The 25,507-nt window shown below is 40.2% G+C and overlaps 1 protein-coding gene across 1 annotated transcript in view; it reads right to left on the bottom strand.

Moving 5' to 3' along the window:
* The window catches only part of LOC133651713 (transmembrane protein 8B-like), a 182,256-nt gene that overhangs the window by 116,483 nt on the left and 40,266 nt on the right, over positions 1-25,507 (bottom strand). The window contains exon 4 of the mRNA XM_062049764.1: positions 7,723-7,856. Within this exon, the coding sequence (XP_061905748.1) occupies positions 7,723-7,856 (134 nt within the window). The remainder of the gene's footprint in view (positions 1-7,722; positions 7,857-25,507) is intronic.

Raw genomic sequence — 25,507 nt, 5'->3', positions numbered from 1 at the left:
TGTACAAACACACACATACACATACTACACATACATTCACTGTACAAACACACACATACATATACTGTACATATACATTCACTGTACAAACACACATTTACACATACTGTACATATACATTCACTGTTCAAACACACATACGGTATACACATACTGTACATATACATTCGCTGTACACACATATACACATACTGTACATATACATTCACTGTACAAGCACACATACACATACTGTACATATTCAAGTACATATGCACACATACACTCATGCACATAATCACGTTTCATCAAACATACATTAACGTTGTTGCCCTAGGGTAAACTGGGTATAACACATGGCACACTGACAAAGCTTAACCTATTGTTACTATAACAATCTACAAGGTTAAGGTTGCTTCTCTTTCTTCCCCTCCATTTTTCTGCATTCTTTCGTATCTCAAGTTATCATTACGTATATGTATTGTTGCATTTGAACAATTGTATTGTTGATAATAAAGGTAAAGTACTGGTATTGTTTATTATCAATAGCACTATTTCTATTGGTATTCATATTGCTCCATTTTTAGTGTAATAATGCTCAGTTCTGTATTTTTTTTTAAATTTTCGCTAACTGCTTCTTTGCCATTACTTTTACCATCATATTTGTACATGTCGTATTTGCTGATGTTGCTCTGTTGTTGTTGTTGTTGTTGTTGTGTTTGCTGTTGTTGTTTTTGTCTCTCTGTCTAATCCCCCTCTTGTCCCCACAATTCCCCCCTCTGTCTTCCTTTTTCTCTCTTTCTATCCCCTCCTGCTCCGGCCCGGCTGCACCAAATGATAATATAAATACATTTAATAAAGTCAAAATACAAGTAAGGCAACAAGAGAAGTATCCTACACTTCTCTTTTGTAAAGTAAATCTGAACAGCCGATATGGGCATCTACATCTGCTATATGATTTGCCCGAGAAGCTGGGCAGGACATAAAAATAAAAAATAAAAAAATAAAATAAAAAAAATTAAATAAAAAAAAATTAAAAATAAAAAATGTTTTAAAAAATACATACATACATACATGCTTATGGTTGTCCATCGATGCGATGATGACCATCTTCTTTTATTTGTGAGTCTGCTGATGTTTGAACAGTCCGATCCTGGATCCACAGATGCGGTTACAGACCGGGCATGTGAAGGAGGTGCTGGGGGGAGCAGGGGTGGCTTGGCGAGCATGCCTCTTCGCACGCTTTGCTGCACGGTGTTGTGTGCGCTGTTCCTCTATATAATCCACTCCCTGTGAGGAGTGGGAGCGCCAGAGGTCTCGGCAGGAAGTAAGTTCCTCCAGTGAAGAGGGGTTCATCTGGCATCTCTTCAGTGTGGTGTTCATTTGGTCTTTGAACCGCTTCTTCTGCCCACCAGCACTGCGTTGGCCAAGGTGTAACTGACCATAGAGGATTCTGCGTGGGAGTCTATGGCTGGGCATTCGGATGACATGCCCCAACCACCTGAGTTGATGTTGGGTCATGATGGACTCCACGCTGCAGCTGCCTGCCCTCTCCAGCACTTCTGTGTGCGGCACTCTGTCCTTCCATGTGATGCCAAGGATCTTCTGCAGACATCTTACATGGAAGGTCTCCAGGCTTCTCAGATGGCGGCTGTAGATAGTCCATGCCTCACATCCGTACAGTAAAGCAGTGATGCATACTGCTCTGTAGACCAGCACTTTGGTGTGGAGTTTGAGGTTGCTATTCTGAAAAACCCTTCTCCTTAGACGACCAAAAGATGCTGATGCTTGCTTGAGGCGGTTCTGGATCTCATCATCCATTGAGCAGGTGTCAGACATTATGCTCCCCAGGTATTTGAAGGTGGGCACCGTGAGCAGCTGTTGCCCTGCTGCTGTGAGGGTTATTGTGGGGTATTGTGGGAGGTCAGCACTGGACTGACAGAGTACCTCTGTCTTCTGGGTGTTGATCGTCAGTCCCATTCTGGTATATGCAGTTACAGCTGCCGAGAGGATGTTTTGCAGAGCCTGTGGTGTATGGGCAACCAGGGCACAGTCATCGGCGTATTGCAGTTCAATGATGGTTTCTGAGGTCAGCTTGGTAGTTGCCTGTAGCCTCCTGATGTTAAACAGGTTACCATCAAGCCTGAAGTCTATGGTAACTCCAGCCTGCTCCTCCATCTCCCTACGTAGCAGTGTTGTGACACAGACGAGGAAGATGTTGAAGAGAACTGAAGCCAGCACACAGCCCTGCTTCACTCCAGTTTTCACACCAAAGGGCTCTGAGCTGTGTCTTCCAACTACCACTCGGGCCATCATCCCAGAATGGAACTGTGCAAGGATGGTGAGAAACTTGGGTGGACACCCAAATCTCTTCAGGACTTGCCACAGTAGGTCCCTGTTCACTGTGTCAAATGCCTTTGAAAGGTCGACAAAGGCAATGAACAAGTCCTTGTGCTGCTCCCGGCCTTTCTCTTGGAGCTGACGTGTCACAAAGATCATGTCAACTGTCCCCCTGTCCTTCCGAAAACCACACTGCGACTCTGGGGTGACCCGTTCTGATATTGCGGGGATGAGTCTGCGGAGCATGACCTTGGTAAGGACCTTTCCAGCAATGGCCAACAGAGAGATACCCCTATTATTGGAGCAGATGGATTTGTCTCCTTTGTTCTTGTAGATGGTCACAATGTTGGCATCTTTCCACTGTTGCGGGACACACTCTCGTCTCCACACCTCTGAAATGTAGAGATACAGTGTCCGTGTACAGAGGTAGCCTCCTTCCTTGAGAAGTTCAGCCGGGATGCTGTCAGGTCCAGGGGATTTATTGTTTTTCAGGGTTTTGACTGCATGCAGGATTTCTTTGAAGGTTGGGGGGAGGTCGAGATCTGGCAAGCTAGGATGTTCAGGGAGCTCTGCAAGGACAGTTGGGTCCACTGGGGTGGGCTGGTTGAGCACGGTGTTAAAATGCTCAGCCCACCGCTCCACTATCATAGCCTGATCCTTGATTAAAGATGTTCCATCAGCAGATCTAACAGGTGCCAGGGAGCAGTTTCTGGGGCCGTAGATGGTTTTCACTGCATCATAGAAACTGTGCATATCGTTTCTATCAGCGTGAGACTGGATTTCATTGGCCTTTGAGATCCACCACTCATCTTGCAGTTTTCTGAGAGTTGTTTGGGCCTCAGAACGAAGGGCTTGCCATTGCTTTTTATGGAATTGGGATTGTGGGTTGTTCAGGGTGGCTCTGTGTGCCTTGTGCATTCTGTACAGGAGGGTGGAGATCTCTCCAGCATTCTGGTCAAACCAGTCCTGGTGTTTCTTGGTTTTAAAACCAATGGCTTGGGCTGCAGTGTCAAAGAGGATGGTGGATAGAGAGGTCCACTTCTCATCCATCCCAGACTCTGAGGTGATCAGCGGCTCAATGTCTGCCAGCTTCTCAGCTAGGGAGCGACGGAAGTTGTCACGGGTGTCGCTGCTGGAGAGTCTGGCACAGTTGAGTGTTTTCCTCTTTGGTGCACCGTGACGTGTTAGGGGCCGAACGTGCATTCTGACCTTTGTCAGAATCATGCGGTGGTCGGTCCAGCAGTCTGCCCCTCGCATAGCTCTTGTAATGAGCACATCCTTGAGGTCAGCCCTCCTCACGATCGCATAGTCGATCAGGTGCCAGGATGCCTTATATTTGTTCTTTTGTTGGAAGATGGTGTTTGTGATGGTAAGATCGTGTTCCGCACAGAGACTAAGGAGTCTCATGCCATTGGGGTTGACTTTTCCAATGCCGTGGGCGCCGATCACACCATTCCAGTTTTGCGTGTTCTTTCCGAGTCTTGCATTGAAATCACCAAGCAACATGATTTTGTCACTCCTCGGGATGTGACTGAGGATGTCATCGAGTGCCTGGTAGAAGCAGTCCTTCTCTTCATCATTGGATGGCAGAGTTGGTGCATAGGCACTTACCAAAGTGACATGTCTGCATTTTGCAAGGGGGGTGCGAAGAGTCATGAGCCTTTCACTGACACCCACTGGTGATTCTGTGAGCTTGAGCAGAAGGTTGTTCTTGATTGCAAAACCAACTCCGTGAAGGTGTGGTCCGCCCATGGGGTATCCTTTCCAAAAGAACGTATAACCCTCTCCTACTTCATTGAGTGAGCCTTCCTCGAGGAATCGGGTCTCACTGAGTGCTGCCACATCCACATTGTAGCGCTTTAGCTCGCTGGCAACAAGTGCTGTTCTGCGCTGTGGTCTGTCCGGACTGGCATCCAGGAGTGTCCTTATGTTCCATGCTGCAATTCTAAATGGTAAAATCTTTGTATTTCGACCGCATAATGGAATGTCCCGACAGGTGCGGTTTCCTGCCCGGGTACTGTGTTGAGTGGGCAATCTTTAGGCCACCTTTTCTAGGCCTTTCCCCAATTGGGGTGAGCAGTGCGGTCCCTAAATAGGGGCTGCTCAGACGCACAGGAGTCTGCCGGAAACAGCTGCCACTCAATCCCAGCTGCTAACGACCGTTGTCCTGTGCCGCTGACGTGCAGAGTTCCAGCTAAGAGCTTCCAGCTCATTCAAACCTGCCCCCGTTACTGGACGCTCCATCGCCGTCAGACTTTTGAGGTCGGAGACTCAGGTAAAGAAGATACCTGCGCAATGATGGCTTTTAGAGTGGCATGAGGGGTGCACTTTTCCCAACGCCACTACCTTGATTGTAAGAAGATCGTTCCAGTGGCAAGGGAGACCCTAGACGACCGGCATCTTCTTACAACTGCAGGAAGCTGCCGGAATCCAGGATTTTGGGAAACCGCCTCAAAGCTTGCCGCCACCAGCTTGCTTTTCTGTTAGCCTTCGTCCACTTTTACAGCCATTGTGGTGCTTCTCACTGCTACCATCTTCTGCCTGTTCTACCGTTGAGGTCTTCGGGATCACTCTTAGTCTGGACTCTACCCTTCGACCTGTTCGGCATGGGTAACCCTGCCAGGAGTACAAGACTCCAGCCGACATAGCTCTAGGGGTCATGGAGACGCGCAAAGTGCCCCACCACGATAAGGTGGTGATCCCGACGGGATCACCACCTTAACACACACACACACACACACACACACACACACACACGTACGTACGTACATATATATATATATATATATATATATATATATATATATATATATATATATATATATATATATATATATATATATATATATACATACACGTATATAATACAAAAAATAAGACAGAAAAAAATTGATAAATATAAAATAACATGTAGAAAACATAATAACATTTAGTTTTGTTGTAATCAAATTTAATAGGAATGTGAATCTTTGGCCACGCACGATTCAATTTGATTCTCGGGAGTACCGATGTGATTCAAAATTGATTCTCGATTCAAAACGATTCTCGATTCAAAATTAATACTTTTTAAATAACATCGGACACCAGTTCTATGATTAACGACCTTCCTCCATTATAAATAGCTCTGATCAATTTCTATATTACTTGAAATAAAACTTGTTTTGTTTGATAAAATTCTACCCAAACATTTAATAAAGTAAAATACAAATAAGTCAACAAGAGAAGTATCCAACGCTAAGTAAATGTGTACAGCAGATATAGATCATCTGCATCAGAGGTGTCAAAGTGGTTTTCACTGAGGGCCACATCACAGTTATGTTTGGCCCCTGAGGGCCGTTTCTAACAGTGAATACTATTATTACACAATGTTTTTATGCATTTTATTGGTAGTAAAAAAATATGGTAAGTTGCAATAATTTCACCTCAAAATGTAGTGTATATTACTGTTTTAATGTAAAAAAAAATAGAAGGCAGCTCAGTTGCCAGAATTTTACTGTAAAATATACATTTGTTTTTTGACTGTAAATTTTTTACATGAAAATGTTGGCATCTGCCCCAAGTGGAGGAGTTCAAGTACCTCGGAGTCTTGTTCACGAGTGAGGGAAGAGTGGATCGTGAGATCGACAGGCGGATCGGTGCGGCGTCTTCAGTAATGCGGACGCTGTATCGATCCGTTGTGGTGAAGAAGGAGCTGAGCCGGAAGGCAAAGCTCTCAATTTACCGGTCGATCTACGTTCCCATCCTCACCTATGGTCATGAGCTTTGGGTTATGACCGAAAGGACAAGATCACGGGTACAAGCGGCCGAAATGAGTTTCCTCCGCCGGGTGGCGGGGCTCTCCCTTAGAGATAGGGTGAGAAGCTCTGCCATCCGGGGGGAGCTCAAAGTAAAGCCGCTGCTCCTCCACATCGAGAGGAGCCAGATGAGGTGGTTCGGGCATCTGGTCAGGATGCCACCCGAACACCTCCCTAGGGAGGTGTTTAGGGCACGTCCGACCGGTAGGAGGCAACGAGGAAGACCCAGGACACGTTGGGAAGACTATGTCTCCCGGCTGGCCTGGGAACGCCTCGGGATCCCCCGGGAGGAGCTGGACAAAGTGGCTGGGGAGAGGGAAGTCTGGGCTTCCCTGCTTAAGCTGCTGCCCCCGCGACCCGACCTCGGATAAGCGGAAGAAGATGGATGGATGGATGGATATATATATATATATATATATATATATATATATATATATATATATATATATATATATATATATATATATATATATATATATATATATATATATATATATATATATATATATATATATATATATATATAAAATGTATGTATATATATATACATATAAGCCCCCGCGACCCCGAAGGGAACAAGCGGTAGAAAATGGATAGATGGATGTATATATACACGTATACACACGTATATACACACACATATATATACACGTATACATACATTTATACACACACATATATATACACGTATACATACATTTATACACACATATATATATATATATATATATATATATATATATATATATATATATATATATATATATATTATATATATATATATATATATATATATATATATATATATATGTATATATATATATATATATATATATATATATATATATATATATATATATATATATATATATATATATATATATATATATATTTATACACATATACACACATATATACACAAAAATAAATACACTTATACATACATACACACATATATATATATATATATATATATATATATATATATATATATATATATATATATATATATATATATATATATATATATATACAAATATACATATTTACATATATACACTGTACATACATATATACATACACATATATACATATATACACACATATATATACACAGTTACATATATATACACAAATATACACATATATACACATGTATACATATATACATACATATATGTGAATGTATATATATATATATATACATATCAATGTATGTATATATATATATATATATATATATATATATATATATATATATATATATATATATATATATATATATATATATATATATATATATATATATATATATATATATATATATATATATATATATGTGTGTATGTGTGTGTGTGTGTGTGTGTGTGTGTATGTATGAAATATACTTTTTTGTCTTCAATTATTTTTTACTTACTTCATATTTTGATACCCATTTCCAATTGTGCAGCCAGATTGAATGTAGGTCATGTTTATGAACATATCTGATATTCAGAAATGTTATAGTTTAAGTTAAACTAGAAAGAGTTAAACTGTTTAACCCTGTGGAATATTTATTTTCTCCTCTTCCCACCAAATTGGTTGAGAATAGGTTTTTTTGGCGACTTACTTATAAAGAGCAGATCTGTTGTGTGCGGGGATCATCTGGTCTATGAAGTAGCCCGGGTAGAGCAGCGAGATCCCAATCAGCCTCTGGACGATGAGCTGAGGCTGGAACAGGTACTGGCATTCCTCAGACAGACCCTAGCAGGAGGGAACATGCACAGGGGATTTATGGCTTATTATTTGACATTGTGCAGATGATTATCTTCCCCACTGATGGATTAAGTCTGTCTTTTGGATTAATAACACATTCCCGCCGTCCCTCAGCCTGCCAGCCAGGTGAAACGTGCACTGCACCCTCCATTGGACGTGTGACATTACATCACTCTGACATGAGCCCGGCCGACTAGAACCGCTCGGAACCAGGCGGCCCGGATGTCGTCTCCACGCACGATCAGCAGCCAAATTTGCTTGAGAAGGAACAGAGCGTCCCCTAACGACAGGTGCAAATGCCCGATGAGGTCTTTAGTTCCTGTCAAGTGAGCGCTAGCCCTCCTTCCTCCTCCATTTGTGGCCACAATTACTGTGGCGTGTCATTAGTCCAGTCTGTGACCTTTTGACTGATCACAGCCTGTCACTCGGACTGCTGCCTCTACTTGTTGCAAAGGAAAACTCCACTTTTCTCTGACTTTTTCAAGGCATTCTATTAGATAGATTTATACAAAATCTATCTAGTAGCTTGTAGATAATGCCAATATTAGCTGCATGCCGAGCTAACACAATAATAAAGGGTGCTGATATTCACCATCATAATGTACCTAATCTTTAAGATATTTAAGATTAGCATATTAGGATAACACTAGGGCTGTGAATCTTTGGGTGTCCCACGATTCGATTCAATATCGATTCTTGGGGTCACGATTCGATTCTAAATCGATTTTTTTCTTAATTCAACACGATTCTCGATTCAAAAACAATTTTTTCCCGATTCAAAAGGATTCTCTATTCATTCAATACATAGGATTTCAGCAGGATCTACCCCAGTCTGCTGACATACAAGCAGAGTAGTAGACTTTTGTAAAAAGCTTTTATAATTGTAAAGGACAATGTTTTATCAACTGATTTCAATAATGTAAATTTGTTTTAACTATTAAATGAACCAAAAATATGACTTATTTTATCTTTGTGAAAATATTGGACACAGTGTGTTGTCAAGTTAATGAGATGCGAAGCAAGTGTAAGCCACTGTGACACTATTGTTCTTTTTTTTTATTTTTATAAATGTCTAATGATTATGTCAATGAGGGATTTTTAATCACTGCTATGTTGAAATTGTAACTAATATTGATACTGTTGTTGATAATATTCATTTTTGTTTCACTACTTTTGGTTTGTTCTGTGTCGTGTTTGTGTCTCCTCTCAATTGCTCTGTTTATTGCAGTTCTGAGTGTTGCTTGGTCGGGTTTGGTTTTGGAATTGGATTGCATTGTTATGGTATTGCTGTGTATTGTTTTGTTGGATTTATTAACTAAAAAAAGGAAGAAAAAAAATGTTTTTAATAAATAAAAATGTTTAAAAAAAAATTATTTTTTAAAAATAACAATCGATTCTGAATCGCACAACGTGAGAATCGCGATTTGAATTCGAATCGATTTTTTCCCACACCCCTAGCACCATGCCAGAGTTTGCTAATGTTAGCATGCAAAGCTAACACAATGCTAAACACAACCCAACTTTCACCCACAAATCTTGTATTTGTGGGTGTTGTATTTCTAAATGGTATTTCTATCAAACTATCTATATATCTGTCCTTAACACGCGAAGTCCCAGAGAAGGGTCAATTGACATTTTTACCTAGAAAACACACAAGAGGGTCATTTGACCCCTAGTCCCCCCTGTGGACACTCCTTTTGTTATGAAAATGTGGCTGTTAGTGGCACACGGCAGGGGGCCACTTGAGCCTGTGTGGGGGAGGGGACCTTACAGCTCAAGCTTTAGTTCTGAGGTAGGTTGTGTGTGTTTTTGCAAGGATCAACAGAATGAAGGGATCAACACTCTGACATTTATTGTTTAAAAAAATACAAAACAAAACATATTTACAAAGAATGAAAAAGCAACTGTTTTCCCAGTTTTGGTGTGGAGGGTTGTTGCAGAAGCAATTGTTATTTTTGTGTGCCAAAAATAGTTTAAAAAAAAAAATTTACAAAGAAAAAAGCATATTTACAAAGAATGAAAAACCATGTCCATGTAAACGTGACTGACATACATTTGAGCAGTCACTCACAATCCTGGCACTGCCATTGCTCCTTTCGGCATTTCCCACATGTATAATTTTTCTGTCTACCTAGACAAACTGCCCCTAACAGCCTCATTACCATAACAAAATGAGTGATTAGTGTATTCGGGAAAAGCGTCGGGCCAAATGACCCCTCTCTGGGTCTTCTAGGTAGACAGAAAAATGCTGGGACTTCTAGTGTTAAAGCTAATAATAGCATGTCAAGATACACAATTTTCACCCACTAATCTTACATTGTATTTCTATCTATCTATCTATCTCTCTATCTATCTATCTTCCCTTAAAGCTCGTAATAGCATGATTAGATACACATTTTTTACCCACAAAATGTACATTTTATTTATATCTGTCTAAATACCGTATCTAGCAGCCCCTATTGCCAGGAAGTATTCCATGCGAGAGATTGCTATTGTTAGCATGTAACGCTAACATAGGCTGACCATACGTCCTCTATTCCCCGGACATGTCCTCTTTTGCGGGGGTGTCCGGGGTGTCCGGGCGGGGTTTCTCATACGCCTCAAATGTCCGGCATTTTGAATTAGGGTTACGTGTATTTTCAATGTACATCCAGAGTTAAGTTAAGAAGGGGTTTAAAAAAAAACTGAAGGTGCGCGCACGTAGCAACATTCATGAGGGAGGGGCAGAGACACAGAGCGAGAGAGCAAGTGAGTGGAGAGAGACATGAGAACAAGAAATGCCGAAATGTAAATGCAACTTCACGGATGATTTGCGGGAAAAGTATTTGTGTTTTCGTCCTGGCCGTGACACATGGGAAGCAGAATGCACTGTGTGCAAAGCAGCAACGTATGTATCTGTGGCAAATAAAGGGGCCAAAGATCTACAAGCCCATATCGACACTACAAAGCACAAAACAGCTGTGCAGGGCGAGAGCTCGTCTGCTGTTTTTTGTTTAAATTTAATTAACTTGTTTTGAGGCATTATTTATGTTTAGATTATATACAAGAGGTTATTTTGAATATTTCTACCTCTGCACTTTTTTTCCCAAAACTGTGAATGTTACAGAATATAAGTGTGACTTATTTTGTTATACTGTCAACCAGTGTTAGCCTTAACACACTTTTTGTGTCTTTTTAAAGCATTGAAATCAGAAAGGACGCAGATTATTTTTTAATTTTTTATTTTTTTTACCATTTGTCGCCCACAGCTAATGTTTTAAAGGCCCACGGCACATTCTAAAAATACTATTAAAATAAACAAAAACATAACAAAAGTTAAATAAAAAAGCTTGAAGGTGAAATGTAATTTAGAAAAAGTTGCAATGTTGACTAATAAAACAAAGCTGTTTTTTTTTCTTTCAAACTGTCATTCCTCAAAACATAATATTGAATCAAAATCAATGTTATTATGAATTATTGACCTATCAAAGGTTCCGATTACTTCACATCAAATATTCCACTTTGAAAAATATTTTTGGTGGAAGATTTTGCATATTTTGTGTGTTTGCCATAAAAAACATAGTTTTGTTTGACAAAAAAGGGCAGAAAAAAAACAAACAAAAAAAACAACATAAAAAAAACTAAAACATTTTGAAATGAGGAATAGATCCGAAGTTGATGTAGACTCCAGAGATTTAAGCGTTAAATATAAAATGTATGTATGCCCTGGCACACCATTATCATCATTTCATGACCCAAGCAAAACACTTTTTACACTTTTATACTGAAATAAATACACCTACAACTTATTAAATAAAAACATAGAAAAAACTACCAGCAGCGGTAAAGTTTAGATCCATGAAGGAAAGAAGAAAGTGAATGAATGTTTATAACTGAATACATTTACATATGTATACACATGTGTTTTCTTTTGTATTATCTTTTTTAATGAATTAAGTAACGTTTATGACAACCTTTTTCCAAAACACAATATAGAATGTGAGATAACAGGATAATGCATACATTTGTCATTTGTTTTCAAAACGCTTACAAAAAAGTGGGACACCAAAAATTTACTGTGGGACCCCACTTTGAAAATTCCTAGCGCCAACACTGCTGTCAACAGACGAGAAAAAATGCTTTATTTAAAAAAATACATTATTTATAAAGCAAGTTCGAGTATCATTGGCAAATTTTCACCTAGTCCCGGCCTTGGCACGCATATATGTGTCCTCTTTTTGGGATTTCAGAATATGGTCAGCCTAGCTAACAATGCTAAACACAACACAAATTTCACGCAAAAAAATGTTGCATTACCTATCAAAATCTATCTATCCCCTACTGTTAGTATTAGCATGCTAAGATAACACCATGCGACAGATTGCTAATGCTCGCATGCAAAACTAATGAACAAAACAATACACAAATTTCATGCAAAAATCTTACATTATTCATGTGTGTATATATATATAATGGCTGTCAAAGGATTAAAATACTAAATCGCATTTTGTTCATAGTAGGGTTGTCCCGGTACCAAACCAAAATTTATAGCGATACTTTTTGATACTTTTCCAAATAAAGGGAACTACAAACTTTTTTAAAATTTTGGCTTTATTTTAACAGAAAATCTTACAATACAATACACACATGTTTCTTATTGAACTCAAAGAACAATTTTAGAAGGTTAAAATATAAATTAAAAGCCATTAAACACATTAAATTGTTCTTTGAGTGCAACAAGGAAAAGACACACGTTTCCATAATCAAGAATTAGGTTAGAATATAGTGAAAAAACTTTATTAGTATAATATAAAATTATTTATGATTTATGGCTGCCAATCCTGGTCTGTGCTTTAAGAACAATACAATTATTAGTTAGTATTTAAAATCTAACTATGAATAAATGCACCCAGATCAGAAAAGCCATGTAACAGGTAAAACACACATTTGTTAAACATAAAACACAAATTGTAGCAATTTGTTAACAAATTGAGTCATTTTACTTGCAGTAATTGATGTTAGATGGGCGGTCCTAACTCCGCTAATATTTGGCATCAATCCAAGCAGCTGTGTGCGCGTCTACGTATCTACATATTATGTATCTACATGTTACGTAAATACATGTTACGTAGGGTTGAGGTGGGTGGGGTCGGGGTGGGCGGGGCGGGGTTAAGGGGTGAGGGGTAAATTTATAGCTAGAATTCACTGAAATTCAAGTATTTCTTTTATATATATATATATATATATATATATATATATATATATATATATATATATATATATATATATATATATATATATATATATATATATATATATATATATATATATATATATATATATATATATATATATATATATAAAAGAAATACTTGAGTGTTCATTTATTTACACATATACACACACATAACACTCCTCTACTCATTGTTGTATTTGAAAGTGCAATGCTTTGCAGCCAGTAGCACAGCCTTTGAAGGAGCATAGGTATGGGAAGCATCTGTGAAATTTAATTTGCAGGAAAGGAGTGAGTTTAGGGTTGAATTGTCCATCCTTGTTCTACTCTCTGTCACTATCTTTCTAACCATGCTGAACACCCTCTCTGATGATGCATTGTTGTGTGGCACGCACAAAAGTGCCTTCATCAAATGCACCAGAGTCTGGAATCTTCCATCTCTCCCTAGCATACCCCTTCCCCTTCGAGCTGTCCTGGATAAACTGAAATTCTTGTTTCCAATCATTTTGGAACTTGCAAGCGTACTTCTTCTTCTTACTCGTCGTTGCCATGACTGTCTCTTCTTCGTTCTTCTGCTTCGTCTCTGTTATGTTTTTGGACATTACTACTTGCCGTAGTTTTGAAGCAATGCATGATGGGAATCCGGATGTTGTGTGTCAGTGTATTAACGTGCCGGCTGGAGTAAACACACACTGAGCAATAGCTCCGTGCCTGCCTACTTTATGGGTTATAGGTAAACCTATGGATAACGGACACATATATAATAGTCTCCTTCTTGTTGTGTGTGCAGTTGCGCACTGAGCTCCAAAAGCCGTAGGTGTTATAACGTAACTGGGCCGGAGGAAAAGCGGACGTGACGACAGGCTATCCTCACTCAGTTCCGGCTGGAAATCGGGAGAAATTCGGGAGAATGGTTGTCCCGGGAGATTTTCGGGAGAGGCACTGAAATTCGGGAGTCTCCCGGAAAATTCGGGAGGGTTGGCAAGTATGACCGCCGCAGATGAAAGAACGGTAACTGTACTTTTCAAAGGCAGTATATTACCAATTTCAATCAATTAGTATCGCGGTACTTTATTAGTACAGGTATATCGTACAACCCAAGTTCATAGTTAACTAAAAAATCGCGATTAATCGCAGAAAGGTATAATTTTTCCTGATTAATAAGTGTACCCTAGACAGGCAGACAAAGGACTTGATCAGAACATGTTATAAAATAATTAACACAATATTTCAAAGAACACAAAGATCGCTGACCGCAGGTAAATCTCCAATATATTAAAGTATGTCTACAGCGCGGACACGCTGCCTCCACTCCAGACAACCCCGTGCGTATAGCTTACATCATCACAACATCGGTTTAGGGAGCACTGCACCAGTGATTAAACTACGTCTTTTTTAGGCCAAATTTTTGGTGCAACATTAGTCAATAGTGTGCAAATAATAAACTATATATAGCCATTCATACTGTAACTACCTGCTGGTGTTAATGTGTATGTTAGTGTGTTATGATGGTAATTTTTCCCATGATCTGTGAACACACCGTGTCCACGGAGAATGAAGTGTTCGCAAGGAGTCAGACGGAGGAAATACTTGGAATTGGACCCGTTGTTATGACGATTCCAGCAGCATTTTGTAATGTTATTTCCTGCATTCGGCTCTAAAGACGCACGTTGCCTCCCGCTGATCTTTAGTCTACAAAAAAATAACATACAATGACAAGTTAATGTCTTATTATCTTGCATAAGTGCCCGCTGGTTAGCGCTTGGTTTGTCAAAATGCTTTTTCAGTTCATTCATTCAATTATAAATCATACAACTTTTAGAGGTCCCGGTCGATAATGGGGAGATAAGAAGGCAAAATTCCACAAAAACGATGACAGCGGCTACTTAAAATATGTTTTCATCGCTTCCAGTTAGGGCAAATCTCTTGTGTGTTGTGTGCGGGGAGAATATTAAAGCACATGTATCATCCTCTCTCTGAAAAACAGTCAGTATGCATGCTTTATATGTTTCTTGCTATTTTGCTTTGTATTGTTTTGTACATGAGTACGTCATATCAAGACAGGAGTGCACCTCTTGTATCACACTCTTTTTTCTGTCAGCGATCTGGCAGGAAGGAGCTGGTCCTCCGGCTCAAAAAAGGTTAGGGATTGCTGATTTAGTCGCGAAGGCCTTGATGAAGACGTTTAATTAAGTTGCCAGTATCTCAGGACAGCGGAATGTTGTGAAAGTATGTTGCGGTGCGAGGGGTGTCATGGCAACCAACATCCAGGAGCACAAAGATGGATGGACGTACGCTCGGGTAAACGCCGTCGATATTTTTCACATCTCATATCGCTCCCCATTAAATCCCTCATTGAACGCGGAGCTTTGCATGATGGGTAATGACTTCAGATCAGGACGTGGCACGCTCGGCTGATAAGTTGTTAAATCGGTCGGTATTAAATGGCGCCGTTACGTGCAAGGCTGCTTTTAGTCAATGAGGTTAAAACTGTGAAATAAATGGCACGTGGATTAATGACGGTGAGACACGGCGGACGAGCTAAAAAGGAGGGAAAATGAGAGAAACATAAACCCTTGATGTAACTTCCTGTTCAGTGCAGAATAAAACATCAGGATTTGTTACAACGAAAACTAAAAATAAGGCAAGACTTTTGTGTTGTCCTTGTTGTGAAAATGCTTCTTGGCAATAAATATATTACTGTTAAAAAGGCATGTTTAGTACTAGGGTTGTCCCGATACCAAGATTTTGGTGCCAGTACCAAAATGTATTTCGATACTTTTCTAAATAAAGTTAGACCACAAAAAATGCCATTATGGGCTTTATTTTAACAAAAAATGTTAGGGAACCTTGCAATCCAAGAACAATGTTGTCCTTAAATAAAATAGTGAATATACTAAACAATTTGTCTTTTAGTAGTAAGTAAACAAACAAAGACTCCTAATTTAGCTGCTGACGTATGCAGTAACATATTGGGTCATTTATCATTCCATTATTTTGTCAACATTATGAGGGACAAGCTGTAAAAATTGAATATTAATCCACTTGTTCATTTACTGTTAATATCTGCTTATTTTCTGTTTTAACATGTTCTATCTACACTTCTGTTAAAATGTAATAATCACTTATTCTTCTGTTGTTTGATACTTTACATTAGTTTTGGATGATACCACAAATGTAGGTATCGATCCGATACCAAGTAGTTACAGGATCATACATTGGTCATATTCAAAGTCCTCCTGTGTCCAGGGACGTATTTCCTGAGTTTATAAACATAATATGAATTTTTAAAAAAGGAAAAAAGATTTTGTGATGGTAAAAAATAGTGATGTAATCATAGTAGTATCAACTAGATACACTCTTGTACTTGGTATCATTACAGTGGATGTCAGGTGTAGATCCACACATGGCATATGCTTACATTCGGGCGCGCAAGCTTGCTGTTAGCAGTGAGCTATTGTATCCTCCTAGGGCAGGGGTGTCAAACGTACGGCCCGGGGGCCGGATCAGGCCCGCGAACAGGTTTTATCCGGCCCGCGGGATGAGTTTGCTAAGTATAAAAATGAGCCAAAATTTTTGAATGAAAGAAACGGCTGTTCTAAATGTGTCCACTAGATGTCGCAATAGCAATTCTTTGTGTCTTTGTAGATTATGCTACATATGTAAAAAATTTAAAAAAACTACACGATGTTAGCGCACTAGTCGAGGAAAATGAGCAAACTACATAAATAACATCCTGTATTTTGATTTTGGTATTTGTTTATCTTGATAGATTGAAAATGAACACCAATGACTTGACTGATGAACATTATCACATCATTTATTCAGAAAGTATAAATAACGACAAATAAAGATAGAATACTATTAACCGCAACATGTAAGTGTAAAAACACAACAACATTATGATTTGTACATTTTCAGAACGTGCTTGTTCTATTTTTAAACAAAGAAAATAATCTGAAGTTGTCTTTATTTTTAAGTTATCGTGCCGCGATTTTACCAGTCCGGCCCACTTGGGAGTAGATTTTTCTCCATTTGGCCCCCGATCTAAAATGAGTTTGACACCCCTGTCCTAGGGTGTCTAGTGAAGCATGTTTAGCTATTCCTCGTCCTCCAGTGATAAGTGTACTTGTAAGAAACTTTATTTGTCACCATGGAGGCCAGGATTAGTGATTTAGAAGTAGCTAAAACACTGCCGACTAAGGATGGATGTTAGCTGTTAGCTAGCTAGCCATGTCTTAAAGCACCTCTTCCTGTGGGCGTTTCAGTGTTATAACTTCACCTTTAACTTTAGTTGTTTTACCAAAATGCATCCCTTGTCCCTTTTCTGTCTACACACTGTGTCTGCTTGTAAGTACTCCGTGTGTGTGCGCTGCCGAACATGCTCCTCTGCTCGTAAAACCAGCAATGTTATGTCACGCCGTCATGCCCGGGAACCGGTACTTTTCAAACAGAGTATAGTGCAGTTTTTGATTCATTAGTACGGCAATACTATACTAGTACCGGTATACCGTACAACCCTATTTAGTACCTTTTTAAGGAACTACCGTGCAAAAATCTGCACGCATGTTTGTTTGTCCGCATGTCGCCTGTTTGCACTTGTGTTCCTCTGTTTCTCTACGCGTGCGCAGTTCCTTGGTGGTACTGAAATATCAACATTGCCGATACCAGATCTCTAATGTCGATTCTCAAATCAAAATATCAAGACTTATGATACTTTAGTTCTTTGAGATAATGTATACCATCAGTAGGAACACTTTGCGAAGTACCTCAATGATTAGGGTCTTGTTGAGTAAGTCATGCGCAATTTGTCTAGTCAAGAAAATGACTGGCAAGTAAAATTATTCTCACTCAGTATTATAAAACAGCAAGTGTATGTATCCTTTTATTGGTGGGTGCTGGGGGGTGGCTTGGGGATTGTAAACCTAAAAATGACTTATCATCGATATTCACCATGACGTCACATTTGTCCCTTGATTGACATACACAATAGTCTTTTGAGATAAATGCCGGCCGGTGTGAGCTCAGTATTGGCAGATCCCAAATACACAACATCCTAGCGGGGAATTGGAATTGTTCGGTTTTCAAACAAATCATTCTACAAGGCTGCTGTTTGTTACATCAATAAGTTTTTAACTTGCCACTATGTCTTATTTCTGCAAACGTAGGGCTGGGCGATAAAACAACATAAATGTATATTGTGATAAAAAGAAGATAGAGTACCTCCAAAAAAGGGGGGCCAGCTGGGGATTGTTTTATGACCGGAAGTGAGGGCGGGGTTTATGACCCGCCCAGGAAGTTGGTGTGGCTTCCACGTACCCTCTAAAAAGGGGGGCCAGCGGGGGATTGATTTATGACCCCAGGAATTGGGCATGGCCTAAACCGGAAATATCCGGCCGCTATTTTAATTTTGTAGTTAATTATAAATCATTATGACTTATAGACTACATCCAAGATGGCGGATAGCTTAAAAAACTACCAGTTGTAATACCCTTTTCAGCCTGTAGGAATCATAATGGCTTATGGACTACAACCAAGATGGCGGACAGCTTAAAAAAACTACAAAATGAATATGACATATACTTCCAGTTTCCGGTTTAGGCCATGCCCACTTCCTGGGGTCATAAATCAAGCCCCCGCTGGCCCCCTTTTTTTACCCTAGGGGAAACTGGGTAACACATGGCACACTGACAAAGCTTAACCTATTGTTACTATAACAATCTACAAGGTTAATATAGCTGGCTTCTTTTTCTTCCCCTCCATTTTTCTGCTTTCTTTTGTATCTCAAGTTATCATTACATATATGTATTGTTATATTTGAACAACTGTATTGTTGATAATAGAGATAAATGATTGGTATTGTTCATTATCAATAGTGCTATTTCTATTGGTATTTATATTGCTCCATTTGTAGTGTAATAATGCCCATTGTCATTTCTGTATTATTATTTATTTTACTAACTGCTTCTTTGATATCACTTTTACCATCATATTTGTACATATTGTATTTGCTGATGTTGCTCTATTGTTGTTGTTGTTGTTGCTGTTGTTGTGTTTGCTGTTGTTGTTTTTGTCTCTCTGTCTTATCCCCCTCTTGTCCCCACAATTTCCCCCTCTGTCTTCCTTTTTTTCTCTTTCTATCCCCTCCTGCTCCTGCACCAAATGATAATATAAATACATTTAATAAAGTCAAATACAAATAAGGCAACAAGAGAAGTATCCCACACTTCTCTTTTGTAAAGTAAATTTGTATATATGGGCATCTACATCGACTATATGATTTGCCTGAGAAGCTGGACAGGACAAAAAAAAAAAAGGGTACGTGGAAGCCACACCCACTTCCTGGGGTGGTCATAAACCCCCCCTCACTTCCGGTCAAGGTTGGTTGCATGAACAAAGGCAATCGCTCTCTGGTAACCGAGCAACGCAGGAAGTGATCACTGATCATTGGGAGTGACACGCTAACAGTCTATAAGGTAACAGTTTCAACGATCATGATTTGGTTGCGCCATCTTGTTGTCTTGGGGTCGATTTTTTGCATGGAGTGAAAAGAGAAAGTAAAAATTAAGAAATTGTGGATAAAACAGGAAAGTAACCTCAGCAGTTTGGCACTTTTTTACATTTTTTCAAACCGCAATGTGGTCTGCAAATGATGCACCAAGAGCGGTAATACCACACCACTTTAGCCGCGCTCACCCTTTAGAGCAGGGGTTCTCAACCTTTTTGACCTAGGGGCCCAACTTTTCCACTACAGAGGGGGAATATCAACACTGAATTAGTCATCTTAATCATGATTTTAATCATATTCAATAATTATACCTAACCTACTAACAGGATAAACCTTGTCTAATCATTTTAAAGCATGTGTTAATCACAAAGATTATTATCAAGGCTTAGGTCAGGCTAATTACAAAAGTAAATATTGATTAAATATACTTCAAATGAAAGGAAGAAAGGACTCATAAAAACTGATCACAAATAAATGTACAGTTTAAGATTAAATATTAAAGATTAATGTACCAATGATTGTCACACACACACTAGATGTGGCGAAATTTGTCCTCTGCATTTGTCCCATCCCCTTGGGGAGCAGTGGGCAGCAGCGGCGCCGCGCCCGGGAATCATTTTGGTGATTTAACCCCCAACTCCAACCCTTTGTTGCTGAGTGCCAAGCAGGGAGGTTATGGGTCCCATTTTTATAGTCTTTGGTTGCGATCAAAAGTTTACATACACTTGTAAAGAACATAATGTCATGGCTGTCTTGAGTTTCCAATCATTTTTACAACTCTTATTTTTTTGTAAAAGAGTGATTGGAGCACATACTTGTTGGTTACAAAAAACATTCATGAAGTTTGGTTCTTTTATGAATTTATTATGGGTCTACTGAAAATGTGACCAAATCTGCTGGGTCAAAAGTATACATACAGCAATGTTCATATTTGGTTACATGTCCCTTGGCAAGTTTCACTGCAATAAGGCGCTTTTGGTAGCCATCCACAAGGTTCTGGCAAGCTTCTGGTTGAATTTTTGACCACTCCTCTTGACAAAATTGATGCAGTTCAGCTAAATGTGTTGGTTTTCTGACATATACTTGTTTCTTCAGAATTGGAGCCAAGATGGCGGCGCTTCACGGCGGCAGCTTCTTGCATGCGCTCTTGGAAGTGTAGACCGATTTGGCAAAAATACCCATCAATTCAGTCAATTTCATAGCTGGCTCACAGCGTGTTCACTCCGTGATCACTTACGACCGACTTACGATTCTGGATGTGGAGAGTTCGGGCCATTTTGGGCTGAAAGATGCGTGTACGGTGGACCTACTCGCTAGCTTGGGAATTCTTCGCGAGCTACATCCAGCAGTGGCCTTTGAAGCAGCGGCGTCCACTACCAGCGGAGACCGTCAACGAAAGAGACGTAAGCGGTGCGCTCGGAAGCAGAAGCGGGGATGTCGGGCGGGGCTAACAACAAAGCTAAAGGCGTTGTTGTTAGCGGGGCTAACGAAAAAGCTAAAAGCTAATCCTCAAAGAAGCGCTAATGAGGAGTCTGTTAAGCTAGAACTAGCCAGCGCCAGGCTGGATACTCCCTGCACACATAGCAATTCTCTTAGAATAATATACAACTCACATAATGTTTTTTCTGCGTCAGAGGTGGACATGCATTTTACTGAGGTGGCAAACAATCTAAAAATTCCTGTCATATCAATTCCTAGATATGGTCGAAATTATTTAAAGTGCACTATGCATAATAAACGTAACATTATTAATATTGCTACTACGGATACTTTCAACAAAAACTCCTCAAAACAGCCCACTACCTATAATATGGGCTTTTTAAACATAAGATCATTGTCTTCCAAAACGTTACTAGTTAATGAAGTCATTAGAGACAACAATCTTGATGTCGTTGGTCTAGCCGAGACCTGGCTCAAACCAGACAAATTTTTTGCGCTGGGTGAGGCGTCTCCTCCTGGCTATACGGGAACGCATATTGCCCATCCCATTAAAAGGGGTGGGGGTGTTGCACTAATATACAACAAAAACTTTAGCCTTACCTCGGACCTAAATAATAAATATAACTCGTTTGAGGTGCTCACTATGAGGTTTGTCACACCGCTGCCTCTGTACCTGGCTGTCATCTACCGCCCCCCAGGGCCCTATTCGGACTTCATCAATGAATTTTCAGAGTTCGTTGCTGATCTAGTGACGCACGCCGACAATATAATCATAATGGGAGACTTTAACATCCATATGAATACCCCATCGGACCCTCCATGCGTGGCGCTCCAGACTATAATTGATAGCTGTGGTCTTACACAAATAATAAATGAACCCACGCATCGCAACGGTAATACGATAGATCTAGTGCTTGTCAGGGGTGTCACCACCTCCAAAGTTACGATACTCCCGTACACTAAAGTAATGTCCGATCATTACCTTATAAAATTCGAAGTTCTGACTCATTGTCAACAAACTAATAATAATAATAATAACTACTATAGCAGCCGCAACATTAATGCTGCCACAACGACGACTCTTACTGACCTACTGCCTTCGGTAATGGCACCATTCCCAAATTATGTGGGCTCTATTGATAACCTCACTAACAACTTTAACGACGCCCTGCGCAACACCATTGATAGTATAGCACCGCTAAAGCTAAAAAGGGCCCCTAAAAGGCGTACCCCATGGTTTACAGAAGAAACTAAAGCCCAGAAATTATCATGTAGAAAGCTGGAACGCAAATGGCGTGCGACTAAACTTGAGGTTTTCCATCAAGCATGGAGTGATAGTTTAATAACTTATAAACGCATGCTTACCTCAGCTAAAGCTAAATATTACTCAAATCTCATCCACCTCAACAAAAATGATCCTAAATTTTTGTTTAGTACAGTAGCATCGCTAACCCAACAAGGGACTCCTCCCAGTAGCTCCACCCACTCAGCAGATGACTTTATGAATTTCTTTAATAAGAAAATTGAAGTCATTAGAAAAGAGATTAAAGACAATGCATCTCAGCTACAACTGGGTTCTATTAACACAGATACGATTGTATATACGACGGACACTGCCCTCTCTTTGATTAAATAACATTGGAGGAATTGTTAAAATGTGTAAATGGGACAAAACAAACAACATGTTTACTTGACCCAATTCCTGGGAAACTTATCAAGGAGCTTTTTGTATTATTAGGTCCATCAGTGTTAAATATTATAAACTTATCACTTTCCTCTGGCACTGTTCCCCTAGCATTCAAAAAAGCGGATATTCATCCTCTACTCAAAAGACCTAACCTCGATCCTGACCTCATGGTAAACTACCGGCCGGTGTCCCACCTTCCGTTTATCTCGAAAATCCTCGAAAAAATTGTCGCACAGCAGCTAAATGAACACTTGGCGTCTAACAATCTCTGTGAACCTTTTTCATCCGGTTTCAGGGCAAATCACTCTACGGAGACAGCCCTCACAAAAATGACTAATGATCTATTGCTAACGATGGATTCTGATGCGTCATCTATGTTGCTGCTTCTTGATCTTAGCGCCGCTTTCGATACTGTTGATCATAATATTTTATTAGAGCGTATCAAAACACGTATTGGGATGTCAGACTTAGCCTTGTCTTGGTTTAACTCTTATCCTACTGACAGGATGCAGTGTGTCTCCCATGAAAATGTGACCTCGGACTATGTTAAGGTAACGTGCGGAGTTCCCCAGGGTTCGGTTCTTGGCCCTGCACTCTTTAGTATTTACATGCTGCCGCTAGGTGACATCATACGCAAATACGGTGTTAGCTTTCACTGTTATGCTGATGACACCCAACTCTACATGCCCCTAAAGCTGACCAACACGCCGGATTGTAGTCAGCTGGAGGCGTGTCTTAATGAAATTAAACAATGGATGTCCGCTAACTTTTTGCAGCTCAATGCTAAGAAAACGGAAATGCTGATTATCGGTCCTGCTCAACACCGACATCTATTTAATAATACCACCTTAACATTTGACAACCAAACAATTAAACAAGGCGACTCGGTAAAGAATCTAGGTATTATCTTCGACCCAACTCTCTCGTTTGAGTCACACATTAAGAGTGTTACTAAAACGGCCTTCTTTCATCTCCGTAATATCGCTAAAATTCGTTCCATTTTGTCCACAAACGATGCTGAGATCATTATCCATGCGTTCGTTACGTCTCGTCTCGATTACTGTAACGTTTTATTTTCGAGCCTCCCTATGTCTAGCATTAAAAGATTACAGATGGTACAAAATGCGGCTGCTAGACTTTTGACAAAAACAAGAAAGTTTGATCATATTACGCCTATACTGGCTCACCTGCACTGGCTTCCTGTGCACCTAAGATGCGACTTTAAGGTTTTACTACTTACGTATAAAATACTACACGGTCAAGCTCCTGCCTATCTTGCCGATTGTATTGTACCATATGTCCCGGCAAGAAATCTGCGTTCAAAGAACTCCGGCTTATTAGTGATTCCCAGAGCCCCAAAAAAGTCTGCGGGCTATAGAGCGTTTTCTATTCGGGCTCCAATACTATGGAATGCCCTCCCGGTAAAAGTTAGAGATGCTACCTCAGTAGAAGCATTTAAGTCTCATCTTAAAACACATTTGTATACTCTAGCCTTTAAATAGACTCCCTTTTTAGACCAGTTGATCTGCCGATTCTTTTCTTTTCTTTTCTACTCTGCTCCCAACCCGGGGTGGACCACTAGCCTGTTCATCGGATGGGGACATCTCTACGCTGCTGACCCGTCTCCGCTCGGGATGGTTCCTGCTGGCCCCACCATGGACTGGACTTTCGCTGATGTGTTGGACTTTCACAATATTATGTCAGACCCACTCGACATCCATTGCTTTCGGTCTCCCCTAGAGGGGGGGGTTACCCACATATGCGGTCCTCTCCAAGGTTTCTCATAGTCATTCACATTGACGTCCCACTGGGGTGAGTTTTCCTTGCCCGTATGTGAGCTCTGTACCGAGGATGTCGTTGTGGCTTGTACAGCCCTTTGAGACACTTGTGATTTAGGGCTATATAAATAAGCATTGATTGATTGATTGATTGATTGTCCACATGTTTAAATCAGGACTTTGGGAAGGCCATTCTAAAACCTTAATTCTAGCCTGATTTAGCCATTCCTTTAACACTTTTGAATCAGAATCAGAATAGTTTTATTTATTGCCATTGTTTGAGAACGGGTTCACAAACTAGGAATTTTTCTTGGTGCAATCATGCAACATAAAACACTTATAACACATATTTGGTAATAAAAAGAACTGTACTGAGCTATCAGATCTTGTAATAGACTTAGAAGGAATTCAAGGAATTCAAGGAGCTACTGTTAGGAGTTATTGTTCATGTGCCTGATGGCCGAGGGGAAAAACTGTTCAGGTGGCGGGAGGTGTGGGTCTGTATGGATGTATGGAGCGTAGTCTCCTGCCTGAGGGGAGAGGGGAGAATAGTTTGTGTCCAGGGTGAGAAGAGTCAGCTGTGATCCGACCCACACGCCTCCTGGTCCTGGAGGAGAACAAGTCCTGGAGGGATGGGAGCTTGCAGCCAATCACCTTCTCAGCAACATGTACGATGCGCTGCAGTCGATGCTTATCCTGGACTGTGGCGCCGGGGAACCACACAGTGATGGAGGAGGTCAGGATGGACTCGATGACGGCTGAGTAAAACTGCACCAGCATCTCGGTCGGCACCTTATGTTTCCTCAGCTGCCGCAGGAAGTACATCCTCTGCTGGGCCTTCTTGATGAGGGAGCTGATGGTCGGCTCCCACTTGAGGTCTTGGGTGATGGTGGTGCCCAAAAAAACGGAAGGAGTCCACAATGGAGACGGGGGTGGGAGAGTCAATCAGGGTGAGAGGGGATGGTGGGGCTGTGACTTTCCTGAAGCCCATGATCATCTCCACTGTTTTCTGGG

Source organism: Entelurus aequoreus, linkage group LG06 (assembly GCF_033978785.1).
Source record: "Entelurus aequoreus isolate RoL-2023_Sb linkage group LG06, RoL_Eaeq_v1.1, whole genome shotgun sequence".
In the NCBI taxonomy this organism is placed as follows: domain Eukaryota; kingdom Metazoa; phylum Chordata; class Actinopteri; order Syngnathiformes; family Syngnathidae; genus Entelurus; species Entelurus aequoreus.
This window is presented reverse-complemented; position numbering and strand designations above follow the sequence as displayed.